The sequence below is a fragment of the Coregonus lavaretus genome (genome assembly GCF_964263955.1).
Source record: "Coregonus lavaretus genome assembly, contig: HAP1_SCAFFOLD_293, whole genome shotgun sequence".
Classification (NCBI taxonomy): domain Eukaryota; kingdom Metazoa; phylum Chordata; class Actinopteri; order Salmoniformes; family Salmonidae; genus Coregonus; species Coregonus lavaretus.
This window is the reverse complement of record NW_028159039.1, coordinates 36538-55684: the sequence shown is the minus strand read 5'-3', so window position 1 is coordinate 55684 and position 19147 is coordinate 36538. Positions and strand designations below refer to the sequence as shown.

Here is a 19147-nt window from a genome sequence, read left to right as displayed (position 1 = left end):
TTGTGTCTGTGTGTGTGTGTGTGTGTGTGTGTGTCCAGTGTGTGTGTGTGTGTGTCCAGTGTGTGTGTGTGTGTGTGTCCAGTGTGTGTGAGTGTGTCTGTGTGTGTCGTGTATCGTGTGTGTGTGTGTCTAGTGTGTGTGTGTTTGTCCAGTGTGTGTCCAGTGTGTGTGTGTGCGTGTGTGTCCAGTGTGTGTGTGTGTGTGTGTGTCCAGTGTGTGTGTATGTGTGTATGTTTGTCCAGTGTGTGTGTGTGTGTCCATTATGTGTGTGTGTCCAGTGTGTGTGTGTGTATGTTTAGTGTGTGTGTGTGTGTGTGTGTGTGTGTGTCCTGTGTGTGTGTCCTGTGTGTGTGCGTGTCCAGTGTGTGGGTGTGTCCAGTATGTGTGTGTGTTTGTGTGTGTGTGTGTGTGTGTGTGTGTCCAGTGTGTGTGTGTGTGTGTGTGTGTGTGTGTGTGTGTGTGTGTGTGTGTTTGTGTGTGTGTGTGTGTGTGTGTCCGGTATGTGTGTGTGTGTGTCCCGTGTGTGTGTGTGTGTGTGTGTGTCTGTGTGTGTGTCTGTGTGTGTGTGTGTGTGTGTGTGTCCAGTGTGTGTGTGTGTGTCCAGTGTGTGTGTGTGTGTGTGTGAGTCCAGTGTGTGTGTGTGTGTTTGTGTGTGTGTGTGTGTGTCCGGTGTGTGTGTGTGTGTGTCCAGTGTGTGTGTGTCTGTGTGTGTGTCTGTGTGTGTGTGTGTGTGTGTCCAGTGTGTGTGTGTGTGTGTGTCCAGTGTGTGTGAGTGTGTGTGTCCAGTGTGTGTGTGTGTGTGTGTGTGTGTGTGTCTGTGTGTGTCGTGTATCGTGTGTGTGTGTGTCTAGTGTGTGTGTGTTTGTCCAGTGTGTGTCCAGTGTGTGTGTGTGTGTGTGTGTGTGTGTGTGTGTGTGTGTCCAGTGTGTGTCTGTGTGTGTGTCTGTGTGTGTGTGTGTGTGTGTGTGTGTGTCCAGTGTGTGTGTGTGTGTGTGTCCAGTGTGTGTGTGTGTGTGTCCAGTGTGTGTGTGTGTGTGTGTCTGTGTGTGTCGTGTATCGTGTGTGTGTGTGTCTAGTGTGTGTGTGTTTGTCCAGTGTGTGTGTGTGCGTGTGTGTCCAGTGTGTGTGTGTGTGTGTGTGTGTCCAGTGTGTGTGTGTGTGTGTATGTTTGTCCAGTGTGTGTGTGTGTGTCCATTATGTGTGTGTGTCCAGTGTGTGTGTGTGTATGTTTAGTGTGTGTGTGTGTGTGTCACACACTGGACACACACACACACACACACTAAACATACACACACACACTGGACACACACACATAATGGACACATACACTGGACACACACACACACACTGGACACACACACAGACACTGGACACACACACACTGGACACACACTGGACACACACACACACACACACACACACACACACACAAACACACACACTGGACACACGCACACTGGACACACTCACACACTGGGCACACACACATACTGGACACACAAACGCACACACTTGACATACACACACACACTGGACACACACACACACACATACACACTGGACACACACTGGACACACACACACACACATACTGGACAAAGACACACACACACACACACACACACACACACAAACACACACACACACACACACTGTACATACACACTCACTGGACACACACAAACAGTGGACACACACACACACACACACACTTGGACAAATGTATATACTGACTGTTTGTGTGTGTGTGTGTGTGTGTGTGTGTGTGTGTGTGTGTGTGTGTGTGTGTGTGTGTGTGTGTGTGTGTGTGTGTGTGTGTGTGTGTGTGTGTGTGTGTGTGTGTGTGTGTGTGTGTGTGAGTTCAGGTGTATCCCTCAATGACTGTCTGTTCTTCTGCTTACCGCTACAGTGTGGAACATGGTGGAGAGAACACAATGAAACCTGGACTTAGAAAATGTGAGTGTTGACTGCTGTGAAGAATATGACTAAGAATAAGTCTTAATTCAAGTGAAGTCAAAGTCAAAGACCACCATCATTACTTACTTGGTCATATTAAATATCAGCTGTAGTTCTACAGAAGCACAAATCAGGGACACCAAAGATTACAAAGAGTTGCTTTGACAATGTGTCTGTGTGTGTGTGGCGCGTTCCTGTTACATTAGAAATGTGCATACCTGAAGGTGTGTGTGTGTGTGTGTGTTCAGTGTGTGTGTGTGTTCAGGATGACGATGATTTGTAATATTGTGTGTGTGTGTGTGTTCAGGATGTGTGTGTGTGTGTGTGTGTAATTAATGGGAATAAATGTGTTTTATATTACCATACAGTATAACATATGATCATTCAACAAGTCTCAAGTTACCTTAACTTCTCCTTTTGATACCTAGAAACATCTACATTAAATGAATTAGTGAAAAGTGAGTTAACATTCTAATGTGAATGATGATGATTTCTAATATTGTGTCTGGTTTCATCCATCAGATGTCTGTGATCTCACACTGGACCTAAACACAGTAAACAGAGACCTCTCTCTGTCTGAGGAGAACAGAAAGGTGACATGTAGGACAGAGGAGCAGCCGTATCCTGATCACCCAGAGAGATTTGAGGTCTGGTACCAGGTGCTGTGTAGAGAGGGTCTGACTGGGCGCTGTTACTGGGAGGTAGAGTGGAGTGGGAGTTGGGCTGGTATAGGAGTGGCATATAAAGGAATCAGCAGGAGAGGAGGGGGTGATGACTGTGTTATTGGATACAATGACAAGTCCTGGAGTCTGTTCTGCTCTGACAACAGTTACTCTGCCTGGCACAATAATACGTCCACTACCATAGACGTCCCCTCCTCCAGCTCCCACAGAGTAGGAGTGTATCTGGACTGGCCAGCCGGCACTCTGTCCTTCTACAGAGTCTCCTCTGACACACTGACCCACCTGAACACATTCCACTCCACATTCACTGAGCCCCTCTATCCAGGGTTTAGGATTTTGTATGATGGAGACTCAGTGTCCCTGTAAATAATAACCATGGTAACACTGACAAACACACACACACTGGACACACACACACACACACACACACACACACACACACACACACACACACTGGGGACACACACACACTGGGGACACACACTGGACACATACACACACAGGACACACACAGACACACACACACGCACTGGACAAACACACACTGGACACACACACACTGGACACACACACACTGGACACACACACACACTGCACACACACACACACTGGACAAACACACACACACACACACACACACACACACACACACACACATACAAACAGGACACACACACACATACACTGGACACAAACACACACTTGACACACACACACACACACACACACACACACACACACACACACTACACACACAGACACTGAACACACACACACACACACACACACACACACACACACACTGGACTCACACACACACACACTGGAGACACACACAAACACACTGAACACACACACACACACACACACACTAGACACACACACACAAACACACACACACACACTGGACACACACACACTGAACACACACAAACACACACACTGGATACACACACGCTGAACACACACACACACACTTAACACACACACACGCTAGAAACACACACTGAACACACACACACACTGAACACACACACTGGACACACACACACTAGACACACACACACACACTTAACACACACACACACGCTGGACACACACTCTGAACACACACACACTAGACACACACACACACACACTTAACACACACACACACGCTGGACACACACACTGGACACACACACACTAGACACAGACACACACTTAACACACACACACACGTTGGACACACACTGTGAACACACACACACTCTGAACACACACACTCTGGACACACACACACACTGGACACACACACACACACACTGAACACACACACACTCTGGACACACACACACACACTGGACACACACACACACACACACACACACATACTGAACATACACACACACACTGGACACACACACACACACACCGGGGACACACACACACTGGACACACACACACTGGGCACACACACGCTGAACACACACACACACACTTAACACACACACACACACTTGACTCACACTCACACACACACACTGAACACACACACACACACACACACACCCACACACACACACACACACTAGACAAACACACACACACACACTGGACACATACACACACACACTGGACACACACACACACTGGACACACACACACATACTGCACACACACACACACTGGACACCTATCCTTGTGTTGGATTTTGATGAAAGGAAATCCCATATAGCCTACTGGACAGGACTTTGCTATGGCATCTTCTGTTTGGGTGTCTCAGGTCAGGTCTGAGCCATGATCAGAATGTGTCTCTGTGTCTATTTCCAGCATGCCATTTCTACATGTCCTGATCTAGTGTTTCACCCCTGACCTCCTCACACCGTCTCACTGTCCATGTCTGCTTTTAGCTCCCACCTCTACTTCACTGTGTTATAATGGACCTTATGCTTGTTATGTCACCTCTGGAACCAGTTATCAAACATACTGACCTTTCTGACCCTATCCCATGGCCCTACTTTCTACAACTGAATATTTAAATTCCTCTATGAGTTTTGTTTCGTGTCCATTTACTTATGTATGTATTTGTTGTATATTGGGGTTGTGCTGCAGAGCATCATGGGGGTTTGTATGTGTTGAGATGATCACGTTCCAGATAAATGGTTGAACTGATTCCTGTCTCCTGTCTCATCATTATTGAATTGTTATACAGACGTGGTTATGAAACCCACGAGACATAACAAAAGAATGGTGATGAGTAAGTCTGAATCTACAGGAACTATTCTGTCTGGAAGAAGTGGGTTTTTACAACTGTTTAAAACTGTTATTTTCTGTGGTACAGTCTAGGCTAATGTTAGCACAGTGTATTGATAGCAGAGGCACGTGCATAGTTTAGCTAGCTAAGAAAGAGAGTTAACATCGTCATGGACGGCAGAAAAGGACTGGAGACGGACGTCGGAGCGGGAAAACAAAATGATTAAAAGGGAGGAACATACAGTGATTAAAGGAAAGTACATTTATTCAACCGTGAAGACAAACCTTTTCATTAAATCTGCTAAATGAGCGAACTTAGGAGGAAACGTCAGTGAGTGAAGTGAATGAAGATCACGTGACTGAGGAAAATATTGATTTGGTTGAGGACAATATTGAAGTGAGTGACAATCAGGAGCTTATTGGGAAATGAACAATTATTGGAATTGATGGAAACATTGGACAGTTTGATAAAAGTATTGATCAGTGGAGCTCATATACAGAACAGTTTGAATATTTTGTTCTTGTAAATGACATGGATGAGGACAACATTGTGCCTACATGTTTTAGTGTAATGGGGCCAAAGACATTTAATTTACTAGGCAGCCTGCTACAGCCAGACAGAACAGGTAATAAGACGTATGGGGATATTGTGGAGATACTTAAAGGACATTTTTCACCAGAACCACTAGTTAATGCTGAAAGGTTCAGGTTCCACAGGAGACATCAGGAAGACGGAGAATCAGTAACAATGTTTGCTGCTGCATTAAAGAAACTACCAGAACACTGAGTTTAATGCTGTTCTAAATGACATCATTAGAGACAGACTAGTATGTGGGCTACGGAGTGAAGCTACACAAAAGAGACTGTTGACTGAAAGTCATCTGACCTTGGCAAAGGACATTGAAATCAGTGTGTCCATGGAACTAGCTGCTAAAGAGGCTCACCAGTTGAGTTCATCAGGAACTTAGTGGGTTCATCTAACAATCCTAATCATTAGCTGATACATTTTAATCTCATACACAGGGTAAACCTTCCACCTAGAAAACATCATTTAATAGAAATCCCAACCGCTCCTCTGTGTGATCTATGTAATCAAGGTGCCTTGGGCTCCTTTAATCATATGTACTGGGAGTGACCAGGGGACATGTTTTGGAAAGAGGTATCCTCATACCTTGTTCCCCCAAACTGTTATTACTGAATGATAATTCACCACTGTCATTACAGCAAAGATGTATAATGTTGTCAGGTTGGACAGCAGCTAAAAAGATGTTGGAACTAAGATGGCAACCACCACACCTCATTGGATCAGCACTTTTATAGATATCATTTATTTAGAACTATCCACTGCTAGGATCCATGTGGCCAAACAACAATTTCATCTGAAACCATAAAATAACTCCTGTAGTGGGTTTTACCCAACAGATTAACCGTTCATTTTATTTTTTTTTGCAAATTTGTACCTTGATTTAGTATTTAATTTAATGGAGATCAGGTTGGGTGTGTTGGGGTGGTCCCAGGAGGGGTTGGAGGGTGGGTTGGTCCCAGGAGGGGTTGGAGGGTGGGTTGGGGTGGTCCCAGGAGGGGTTGGAGGGTGGGTTGGGGTGGTCCCAGGAGGGGTTGGAGGGTGGGTTGGGGTGGTCCCAGGAGGGGTTGGATGATGGGTTGGGGTGGTTCCAGGAGGGGTTGGAGGGTGGGTTGGGGTGGTCCCAGGAGGGGTTGGAGGGTGGGTTGGGGTGGTCCCAGGAGTGGTTGGTGGGTGTGTTGGGGTGGTCCCAGAAGGAGTTGGAGGGTGTGTTGGGGTGGTCCCAGGAGGGGTTGGAGGGTGGGTTGGGGTGGTCCCAGGAGGGGTTGGAGGGTGGGTTGGGGTGGTCCCAGGAGGGGTTGGAGGGTGGGTTGATATGTGATATATTATAATAATATTTACCTGCAATAACTAGTTTCCATAATATACTGATATATATTTTAACAGTATTGTGTCTCTAGCTGTATAACCATTCCTGCTGCTATTTGTTCTTGTCTTTATGTTCCTTTAAAATAAATAAAGGAAAAGTGCACAGGGTTTCAACTGAAAATCAGGAGTCAGGGAAATCAAGTCACATGTGGGAAGGTGGGACATCAAGTATCTACATGCTGGTGTAAGGACATGGATTGTCCAGAGACATTCCAACAAATGAAAAAGAGATGTTCACACTGTTGAGCAGGAGAACACTGAGGTGAGTGACTCATCAGACCAAGAGAACACTGAGGTGAGTGACTCATCAGACCAAGAGAACACTGAGGTGAGTGACTCATCAGACCAGGAGATCACTGAGGTTAGTGATACAGATTAACACATGGCCAGCTGGTGTGTACGGAGATTGACACAGGGCCAGCTGGTGAGTATGGAGATTAACACAGGGCCAGCTGGTGAGTATGGAGATTGACACAGGGCCAGCTGGTGAGTATGGAGATTAACACAGGGCCAGCTGGTGAGTATGGAGATTGACACAGGGCCAGCTGGTGCGTATGGAGATTGACACAGGGCCAGTTGGTGAGTATGGAGATTGACACAGGGCCAGCTGGTGCATATGGAGATTGACACAGGGCCAGCTGGTGAGTATGGAGATTGACACAGGGCCAGCTGGTGAGTATGGAGATTGACACAGGGCCAGCTGGTGAGTATGGAGATTGACACAGGGCCAGCTGGTGAGTATGGAGATTGACACAGGGCCAGCTGGTGAGTATGGAGATTGACACAGGGCCAGCTGGTGAGTATGGAGATTGACACAGGGCCAGCTGGTGAGTATGGAGATTGACACAGGGCCAGCTGGTGCGTATGGAGATTGACACAGGGCCAGCTGGTGAGTATGGAGATTAACACAGGGCCAGCTGGTGAGTATGGAGATTAACACAGGGCCAGCTGGTGAGTATGGAGATTGACACAGGGCCAGCTGGTGAGTATGGAGGTTAACACAGGGCCAGCTGGTGAGTATGGAGATTAACACAGGGCCAGCTGGTGAGTATGGAGATTAACACAGGGCCAGCTGGTGAGTATGGAGGTTAACACAGGGCCAGCTGGTGAGTATGGAGATTAACACAGGGCCAGCTGGTGAGTATGGAGATTGACACAGGGCCAGCTGGTGAGTATGGAGGTTAACACAGGGCCAGCTGGTGAGTATGGAGATTGACACAGGGCCAGCTGGTGAGTATGGAGGTTAACCCAGGGCCAGCTGGTGAGTATGGAGGTTAACACAGGGCCAGCTGGTGAGTATGGAGATTAACACAGGGCCAGCTGGTGAGTATGGAGATTAACACAGGGCCAGCTGGTGCATATGGAGATTGTACCTTATGCTATCAGACCAAAAGTCAAGGCTGACTTGGACGTTTTAGTCAACAACAAAGTACTGGAGCTGGTCAGCGTGAGTCTCTATGGTGTGGAAGCAGTCTTGTCCCATATCATGCCTTCTGGTGAAGAAAAGGCTTTCACATCAAAGACATTGAACAAAGCAGAAAGTAACTAATGCACAGATAGAATGAGAAGCCCTAGGTCACCCTTCTTACAAAATCATTGTTCGCTGACGAGCATCTTTGGACCTCATACTAGGATTCTGTCACTTGCTGCCAGCAGAATGTAAAGGCAGGCTTTGTTGTCAGCACACACCTACGACATCAAGTACCGCAAGTCAGAACTGCACTGCAATGCAGATCAGTGGAGGCTGGTGAGGGGAGGACGGCTCATAATAATGTCTGGATTGGAGCAAATAGAATGGCATCAAACACATGGAAACCATGGAAACCATGTATTTTATGTATTTGATACCATTCCCCTAATTCCGCTCCAGCCATTACCACGAGCCCGTCCTCCCCAATTAAGGTGCCACCAACCCCCTGTGATGCAGATGGACTCCAGGTTACCACTACCTGTGGTCAAGAAAGAGTCAGATGGACTCCAGGTTACCACTACCTGTGGTCAAGACAGAGTCAGGTGGACTCCAGGTTACCACTACCTGTGGTCAAGACAGAGTCAGATGGACTCCAGGTTACCACTACCTGTGGTCAAGACAGAGTCAGATGGACTCCAGGTTACCACTACCTGTGGTCAAGACAGAGTCAGATGGACTCCAGGTTACCACTACCTGTGGTCAAGACAGAGTCAGATGGACTCCAGGTTACCACTACCTGTGGTCAAGACAGAGTCAGATGGACTCCAGGTTACCACTACCTGTGGTCAAGACAGAGTCAGATGGACTCCAGGTTACCACTACCTGTGGTCAAGACAGAGTCAGATGGACTCCAGGTTACCACTACCTGTGGTCAAGACAGAGTCAGATGGACTCCAGGTTACCACTACCTGTGGTCAAGACAGAGTCAGATGGACTCCAGGTTACCACTACCTGTGGTCAAGACAGATGGACTCCAGGTTACCACTACCTGTGATCAAGACAGAGTCAGATGGACTCCAGGTTACCACTACCTGTGGTCAAGACAGAGTCACGCCAAGTAGACGTCTTCTACTTCAGACAAGTGGAAAACTGCACCAGTCACTTCAGCACAAGTGTGGAGAAACACCAGAAACGACCCGGTTTCATCTGAAGTGATGGACATCATCATCAAAGGTAAAGCCGCAGGAGATTCTCTGGAACTGAGATATCAATATAGTCCGTTGTCTGCTGTGAGAAAGGAGAGTTATCATTCCACCTTCACTGACGAAACCGGTGTTGCAACAGTTACACTCAGGTCATTGTGGAATGGTTCACATGAAGTAAATCACACAAAGCTACTTCTGGTGGATTGGATTGGATGGAAGCATTGAGGAGAAAGAGAAAATGTGTTCCTCGTGTCAGGAGGTTCTCAACGTACCTCAACTTGGAGAGAGAGAGGGGTGGAGACAGGGGGAGGAGGAGGGGAGAGAGGGGTGGAGACAGGGGGAGGAGGAGGAGAGAGAGGGATGGAGACAGGGGGAGGAGGAGGAGAGAGAGGGGTGGAGACAGGGGGAGGAGGAGGAGAGAGAGGGATGGAGACAGGGGGAGGAGGGCAAGAGAGTGGGGTGGAGACTGGGGGAGGAGGAGGAGAGAGAAGGGTGGAGACAGGGGGAGGAGGAGAGAGAGGGGTGGAGACAGGGGGAGGAGGAGGAGAGAGAGGGGTGGAGACAGGGGGAGGAGGAGGAGAGAGAGGGATGGAGACAGGGGGAGGAGGAGGAGAGAGAGGGGTGGAGACAGGGGGAGGAGGGCAAGAGAGTGGGGTGGAGACTGGGGGAGGAGGAGGAGAGAGAAGGGTGGAGACAGGGGGAGGAGGAGAGAGAGGGGTGGAGACAGGGGGAGGAGGAGAGAGAGGGGTGGAGACAGGGGGAGGAGGGGGAGAGAGAGGGATGGAGACAGGGGGAGGAGGAGGAGAGAGAGGGATGGAGACAGGTCAAGGAGGAGGAGAGAGAGGGATGGAGACGGGGAGGAGGAGGAGAGAGAGGGGTGGAGACAGGGGGAGGAGGAGGAGAGAGAGGGATGGAGACAGGGGGAGGAGGAGGAGAGAGAGGGGTGGAGAGTGAAAACTCCAGACTATGAAGGGTCCAAACAAGCCAACTCTTAACAGAGATGGAGCCTAATGGTTTATGACAAGTCTCTACTTTTCATTTAAAATGGGTTTTGTTCAGAATTGTTTCATTAAAGGACCAGTGCTGTCAAAAATATGATTTTCCTGTTTTTTTTATACATATTTCCAAGCTATGAGGTTGGAATAATACTGTGAAATTGTGAAAATTATGATAATGCCCTTTTAGTGTAAAAGCTGTTTGAAAAGACCTCCTGAAAAATCAGCGTGTTTTGGTGGGATGGAGTTAATAGCCAATAGCCAATAACAACTCGTTTTCAGTTTTCCCCTTCCCACTCAGACCACTCCCAGACAGTCCTAGCAAAATACTTGCTTGACAAATTGCTCTTTGCTAAGAGAAGCAATTTTTTAAAACCATTTTAATTCATACCAATCACAGTAAGGTACTTAATTGTTACGCTGAAATTATTTGATATTGATATAAAAATGGCTGCATTAGTTTTTTATATATACTGTATATAATTTACCTCCACAGCAACATGGACACCAGCATACTGGCACGTACACACCAGAGGAGGCTGGTGGAGGAGCTATAGGAGGACGGGCTCATTGTAAAGACTGGAATGGAATTATGGAATGGTATTTAACGCATCATTTATTTATTCCATTCCAGCCATTACAATTAACCTGTTCTCCTATAGCTCTTCCCAACAGTCTCCTCTCGGAAACTTCTCGGTTCTGGTAAAAGAGAAGTTGAGAGTGTCACATCATGTTTTATCTCAGCGAAGCTGTACAACAGCATATTTAAGAAGCATAAACTGCAACCATGTGATGTTGTTTTGAGAACTTACTCAGCTCAGCCTATTCAGTTATTGGGAAAGCTGGAGGTTAAAGTGAAATGTGGACTTGTTTGCTACTCTAACTGGGGGTAAACAGTTCACAAAGTTAGACCTTACACAGGAACTACCAGCAAGTGGAGGTAGATCAAGAGTCAAAGCATTTCCTGACTATAAACAAGGGTTTCTACCAGATGAATAGACTGCCTTATGGAGTATCAAGAGCTCCAGCTATATTCCAACGTATTATGGACCAGGTCTTATAAGGGTTGACCTTTGGTTGGGTGCTTTCTGGATCACATTCTTATCACAGGGAAATCGGCAGAGGACCACTTCCAGAACGTAGAAGCAGCAGTGTTACAGAGACTGCAAGAGCCTGGGTTAAGAGTAAAACGGGAAGTTTATGCAGAATCTCTCTACTCTCATCAAACCTGTGACAGAGCTCTTCCAGAGAGATAGACCTTGGGTGGGGTCAGAACAATGTCAGCAGGCATTTGAAACAACGAAGACGCAGCTGTCTTCCTCCTCAGTGTTAGTGCACTACGACCCTCACATGCCAGTAATATTGGCTTGTGATGCCTCACCATATGGGGGGGGGGTGCTGTCATCTCAAATACAATGCCCTACGGTAGTGAGAGGCCTATTGCATATGCTTCACCCACACTCAAATAGAGAAGACAGAGGTGAAGTATGCCCCAATAGAGAAGACAGAGGTGAAGTATGCCCAAATAGAGAAGACAGAGGTGAAGTATGCCCAAATAGAGAAGACAGAGGTGAAGTATGCCCAAATAGAGAAGACAGAGGTGAAGTATGCCCAAATAGAGAAGACAGAGGTGAAGTATGCCCAAATAGAGAAGACAGAGGTGAAGTATGCCCCAATAGAGAAGACAGATGTGAAGTATGCCCCAATAGAGAAGTCAGAGGTGAAGTATGCCCAAATAGAGAAGACAGAGGTGAAGTATGCCCCAATAGAGAAGTCAGAGGTGAAGTATGCCCAAATAGAGAAGACAGAGGTGAAGTATGCCCAAATAGAGAAGACAGAGGTGAGGTATGCCCCAATAGAGAAGACAGAGGTGAAGTATGTCCCAATAGAGAAGACAGAGGTGAAGTATGCCCCAATAGAGAAGACAGAGGTGAAGTATTCCCCAATAGAGAAGACAGAGGTGAAGTATGCCCCAATAGAGAAGACAGAGGTGAAGTATGCCCCAATAGAGAAGACAGAGGTGAAGTATGCCCAAATAGAGAAAACAGAGGTGAAGTATGCCCAAATAGAGAAGACAGAGGTGAAGTATGCCCAAATAGAGAAGGCAGAGGTGAAGTATGCCCCAATAGAGAATACAGAGCTCTGGCAAGGAGACACTTTTGGTGGCCCAGGTTAGACTCAGACATAGAAGACATGGTAAGGAGATGGCTCAGGTTAGACTCAGACATAGAAGACATGGTAAGGAGATGGCCCAGGTTAGACTCAGACATAGAAGACATGGTAAGGAGATGGCCCAGGTTAGACTCAGACATAGAAGACATGGTAAGGAGATGGCCCAGGTTAGACTCAGACATAGAAGACATGGTAAGGAGATGGCCCAGGTTAGACTCAGACATAGAAGACATGGTAAGGAGATGGCCCAGGTTAGACTCAGACATAGAAGACATGGTAAGGAGATGGCCCAGGTTAGACTCAGACATAGAAGGTTATCACTGGTTAAACCCAGCTTTTCAGCTGACATGCAGTCTAAGATACAGGACAAGGGGTTGGGCAAGAGGCTTCGTTTTTTACAGTCGGAACAAACAGTGCTTGTCCCAGATTACCGGGGAGGAGAGAGAGAGAGAAATGGAGACCCGGGGTTGTGAAAAGTCTACTTGGTCCTGTAACCTACTTAGTGCAGACTGAGGGAAAAACTGTGTAAGAAGCACGTGGATCAAATGATGATGCAACCCAATGAAAGAGAAGAGCTGAATGTGTCAGAGTGGAACATCTCTGGTTGGGACTTGGACACTACCACTGGGACGGGCACCAATACAGACACACAGATTGTTCCAGGCCGTGAGCCTGAGGGTCCAGAGCATCATGAGAGGCCGAAAAGGGTCAGAAGGCCTCCGGACCGATTGGATCTGTAAACAGGTTGTATATGAGTTGAGAAGTGAAAGACTGTTTTGGAAAACTCATGATGTTCATCGAGGATGTTTTCAGAGGAAGTGAGAATTTCCTGGGGAGGAGTGTGGTGTATTGAGAAATGTATTATGTGTTAATGAGTTTAGATTTAAAATGGTTGCAAATAGCCAATGGGATTTGTATGCAGGAGTTTATTTGAATTAACAAATGACATTGGGTTTTCCATTCTTGCATTGAAGTGATTGGATTACGAGATGCAAGGGCGGTAAAAGTTCAATGATGTATTGGGGAGTTGGGCTGAAGACACTGTAGAGAGTGGTCCACTGGAATGTGTTAAGGAGAACATTAAATACATCTGTTCAGTTTATTATAAGTACGCTTCGGAGTCTTCAGTAAAAGAACCCAGCATCTTAGGATGCAACAATGATCCTTTATCATGTTTAGAAAATAACAGATTGAAAGACAACAAATAGCCTACTTTCAATTAATTAAAAATATGTTTGAGACATGTGACATGGCCTTGTGTTGCTGCACTGTCTAAATATGTTAGAGACATGGGACATGGCCTTGTGTTGCTGCACTGTCTAAATATGTTAGAGACATGGGACATGGCCTTGTGTTGCTGCACTGTCTAAATATGTTAGAGACATGGGACATGGCCTTGTGTTGCTGCACTGTCTAAATATGTTAGAGACATGGGACATGGCCTTGTGTTGCTGAACTGTCTAAATATGTTAGAGACATGGGACATGGCCTTGCGTTGCTGAACTGTCTAAATATGTTAGAGACATGGGACATGGCCTTGTGTTGCTGCACTGTCTAAATATGTTAGAGACATGGGACATGGCCTTGTGTTGCTGAACTGTCTAAATATGTTAGAGACATGGGACATGGCCTTGTGTTGCTCCACTGTCTAAATATGTTAGAGACATGGGACATGGCCTTGTGTTGCTGCACTGTCTAAATATGTTAGAGACATGGGACATGGCCTTGTGTTGCTGCACTGTCTAAATATGTTAGAGATATGGGACATGGCCTTGTGTTGCTGCACTGTCTAAATATGTTAGAGACATGGGACATGGCCTTGTGTTGCTGCACTGTCTAAATATGTTAGAGACATGGGACATGGCCTTGTGTTGCTGCACTGTCTAAATATGTTAGAGACACGGGACATGGCCTTGTGTTGCTGCACTGTCTAAATATGTTAGAGACATGGGACATGGCCTTGTGTTGCTGCACTGTCTAAATATGTTAGAGACATTGGAAATGGCCTTGTGTTGCTGCACTGTCTAAATATGTTAGAGACATGGGACATGGCCTTGTGTTGCTGCACTGTCTAACTACCTTAACAAACAGTGACACATTATATTATTATTCATATTATTATTATTATTATTACTGACATTTAACATGGAAAAGAGGTGACCCCTTGACTTTTTCCACATTTTGTTACGTTATGGCCTTATTATAAAATTGATTAAATAAAACAATGTCCTCATCAATCTACACACAATAACCCATAATGACAAAGCGAAAAACAGGTTTATAGAAATGTTTGCAAATGTATAAAAATTCAAAATGAAAAAAAAAATGTATGTACATAAGAATTCAGACCCTTTGTTATGAGACACTAAATTGAGCTCAGGTGCATCCTGTTTCCATTGATCATCCTTGAGATGTGATTGGAGTCCACCTGTGGTATATGCAATTGATTGGACATGGTTTGGAAAGGCACACACCTGTCTATATAAGGTCCCACAGTTGACACACCCCTCTCTATAGTCATTGGTTGCACTAATTGAACTGTTTGTCTACATAACCTGGTTCAATCATGCATGACATCAGTTGATATACAGAGTGTGAGACTCTCTATATATTTGTATATCTTCCAGTTCATTCTCCGTTAGTCAGCACCTCTACACTAAATAATGTTCTCTGGGGGTGCGCCAGCTCATGCTTTTTATTAGAGACTTTAGTCCCCAGAGGTCTTAACCTGGAAAAGGACTATAGTATGTTTTAGAGACTTTAGTCCCCAGAGGTCTTAACCTGGAAAAGGACTATAGTATGTTTTAGAGACTTTAGTCCCCAGAGGTCTTAACCTGGAAAAGGACTATAGTATGTTTTAGAGACTTTAGTCCCCAGAGGTCTTAACCTGGAAAAGGACTATAGTATGTTTTAGAGACTTTAGTCCCCAGAGGTCTTAACCTGGAAAAGGACTATAGAATGTTTTAGATACTTTAGTCCCCAGAGGTCTTAACCTGGAAAAGGACTATAGTATGTTTTAGAGACTTTAGTCCCCAGAGGTCTTAACCTGGAAAATGACTATAGTATGTTTTAGAGACTTTAGTCCCCAGAGGTCTTAACCTGGAAAAGGACTATAGTATGTTTTAGAGACTTTAGTCCCCAGAGGTCTTAGCCTGGAAAAGGACTATAGTATGTTTTAGAGACTTTAGTCCCTAGAGGTCTTAACCTGGAAAAGGACTATAGTATGTTTTAGAGACTTTAGTCCCCAGAGGTCTTAACCTGGAAAAGGACTATAGTATGTTTTAGAGACTTTAGTCCCCAAAGGTCTTAACCTGGAAAAGGACTATAGTATGTTTTAGAGACTTTAGTCCCCAGAGGTCTTAACCTGGAAAAGGACTATAGTATGTTTTAGATACTTTATTCCCCAGAGGTCTTAACCTGGAAAAGGACTATAGTATGTTTTAGAGACTTTAGTCCCCAGAGGTCTTAACCTGGAAAAGGACTATAGTATGTTTTAGAGACTTTAGTCCCCAGAGGTCTTAACCTGGAAAAGGACTATAGTATGTTTTAGAGACTTTAGTCCCCAGAGGTCTTAACCTGGAAAAGGACTATAGTATGTTTTAGATACTTTATTCCCCAGAGGTCTTAACCTGGAAAAGGACTATAGTATGTTTTAGAGACTTTAGTCCCCAGAGGTCTTAACCTGGAAAATGACTATATGTTTTAGAGACTTTAGTCCCCAGAGGTCTTAACCTGGAAAAGGACTATAGTATGTTTTAGAGACTTTAGTCCCCAGAGGTCTTAACCTGGAAAAGGACTATAGTATGTTTTAGAGACTTTAGTCCCCAGAGGTCTTAACCTGGAAAAGGACTATAGTATGTTTTAGAGACTTTAGTCCCCAGAGGTCTTAACCTGGAAAAGGACTATAGTATGTTTTAGAGACTTTAGTCCCCAGAGGTCTTAACCTGGAAAAGGACTATAGTATGTTTTAGAGACTTTAGTCCCCAGAGGTCTTAACCTGGAAAAGGACTATAGTATGTTTTAGAGACTTTAGTCCCCAGAGGTCTTAACCTGGAAAAGGACTATAGTATGTTTTAGAGACTTTAGTCCCCAGAGGTCTTAACCTGGAAAAGGACTATAGTATGTTTTAGAGACTTTAGTCCCCAGAGGTCTTAACCTGGAAAAGGACTATAGTATGTTTTAGAGACTTTAGTCCCCAGAGGTCTTAGCCTGGAAAAGGACTATAGTATGTTTTAGAGACTTTAGTCCCTAGAGGTCTTAACCTGGAAAAGGACTATAGTATGTTTTAGAGACTTTAGTCCCCAGAGGTCTTAACCTGGAAAAGGACTATAGTATGTTTTAGAGACTTTAGTCCCCAGAGGTCTTAACCTGGAAAAGGACTATAGTATGTTTTAGATACTTTAGTCCCCAGAGGTCTTAACCTGGAAAAGGACTATAGTATGTTTTAGAGACTTTAGTCCCCAAAGGTCTTAACCTGGAAAAGGACTATAGTATGTTATAGAGACTTTAGTCCCCAGAGGTCTTAACCTGGAAAAGGACTATAGTATGTTTTAGAGACTTTAGTCCCCAGAGGTCTTAACCTGGAAAAGGACTATAGTATGTTTTAGAGACTTTAGTCCCCAGAGGTCTTAACCTGGAACCACTAAAACAATTTGGGAGACAGGGCAATCATATTTTTTGTGAATAATCCATTCCCTTGGTAGTCCAGTCCCCCCCCCCCCCCCTGCCCCCCCCCCCCCCCCCCCCCCCAACTTGTTGTTGTTTATTTTCCAATACTTAACATATTGAACATGTGTTATATAGCAATGGTTTTACATCAATGATTTCTACTGCAGTTGAAATATGATTGCCCTGTCTCCCAAATTGTTTTAGTGGATTCATTTGTGTAATTGACCACTAGATGGAGACATTGACCACAGTACCGCTCACCCTGAGGACCAACCTGTATAGTCCACCACACCCTCTCTCATTAGCACCACCAGATGAAGAGAGTTTCTCCCTAATTGTGTTCCCCATGCAGGCCCTGCGCCACGAGGGTGCAAAAGGGGGAAATGGCATTGTGTCCATGGAGCACTTTAACAATTCTATGTCCAAGGAGGTCTGGGTGCAGTGTTGGGAATGATGGGCCCACCAAGCCTGAACCCCAGGACAGCCATACCACTGTCACCGAGCCTGAACCCCAGGACAGCCATTCCACTGTCACCAAGCCTGAACCCCAGGACAGCCATACCACTGTCACCAAGCCTGAACCCCAGGACAGCCATACCACTGTCACCAAGCCTGAACCCCAGGACAGCCATACCACTGTCACCAAGCCTGAACCCCAGGACAGCCATACCACTGTCACCAAGCCTGAACCCCAGGACAGCCATACCACTGTCACCAAGCCTGAACCCCAGGACAGCCATACCACTGTCACCAAGCCTGAACCCCAGGACAGCCATACCACTGTCACCACTGTGACTCTGATTAAATGAACATGTCCAACATTCAGTCACAGACACACACACACATACAGACACACACACAGACACACACACACACATACACACATACACACACACACACACCACAAACGTTCAGGTGTTTAGTTTTGCCTAGATGTTGTTTGGTGGAGAAAGACCATTTAGTGGAGGGGAAAATAATACAATATTAATTTTTTATATTTATTATGATTTCTGCCAAATGAAATGTTGAACATGGCAATGTTGCTCTCATGGTCTCAATAAAGTTGTACAATATTTAGTTGCATGTCATGATCTATGCCCTTTTTCATTCTGATCCAATTCAGCCCAAGCCCTGTTCCAATTCAGCCAGACCATGGGGTAAACTGGAACACTTCACTCCTTGTAGTTAAGACAACACCATTCATTTGCAGTTTGATTTACATATATAATACCCACACTAATTTGTAAAGGACAGATGTAGGTTGTTTGTATCACGTTTTGGACACACCACCATAAAGGATCTCTGAGAAACTGACCAAAAGGTGAAAAGTGTTACAACCATCTCCGGTCTCCCCTACATGTTCAACTTAATAGACATATTTTCCATCTCTAGAGGTCAAATAAAACATATGTCTATAGTGCCTATTAAGTGCAGGCCCGGCGCCACCAGGGGGCAGAAGAGGGCAATGCCCCCTTAGTTGGAATATTGTGCCTCCTCAGTTCTGTATCCATATTCTGTCCCACAATCTGCCCCCTCCGTCATGCCCAACCCATTTGTTGTGTATGCTTCGTTCATGCAAATCCCTCTCCATTTATTTAAAATCGCAGGTAGGTCTGTGTCTCCATGTGTCATTGTATGCACTGATGGCCAGTCCAGTGTGATTTTCTCCAACTATGAACATCCCAGTAGTGATGCATAGTCTCCTTTCACAACATAGAGTGGCAGCTTTTCAGTTTGTCTGTTTACCTGAACTGTGACATCAGTGATGCCTCTCACAGCGACAGATTCACCTGTGTAAGTCTTTAACACGAGGTGCGCTGGTTGAAGTGGAAGGTGTTTCAGTGTCTTTTTTCTGACACAAGAGATACAGC

The 19147-nt window shown here is 45.5% G+C and overlaps 1 protein-coding gene across 1 annotated transcript in view; it reads left to right on the top strand.

Annotated features, from left to right (window-relative positions):
• Nucleotides 1-4786, top strand: part of LOC311123333 (NLR family CARD domain-containing protein 3-like) — a 29885-nt gene extending 25099 nt beyond the window's left edge. Inside the window, exons 10-11 of the mRNA XM_084197596.1 lie at nt 1910-1956; nt 2479-4786. Of these exons, the coding sequence (XP_084053722.1) occupies nt 1910-1956; nt 2479-3005 (574 nt within the window). The 3' untranslated portion in view covers nt 3006-4786. The remainder of the gene's footprint in view (nt 1-1909; nt 1957-2478) is intronic.
• The last annotated feature ends 14361 nt before the right edge of the window (nt 4787-19147 follow it).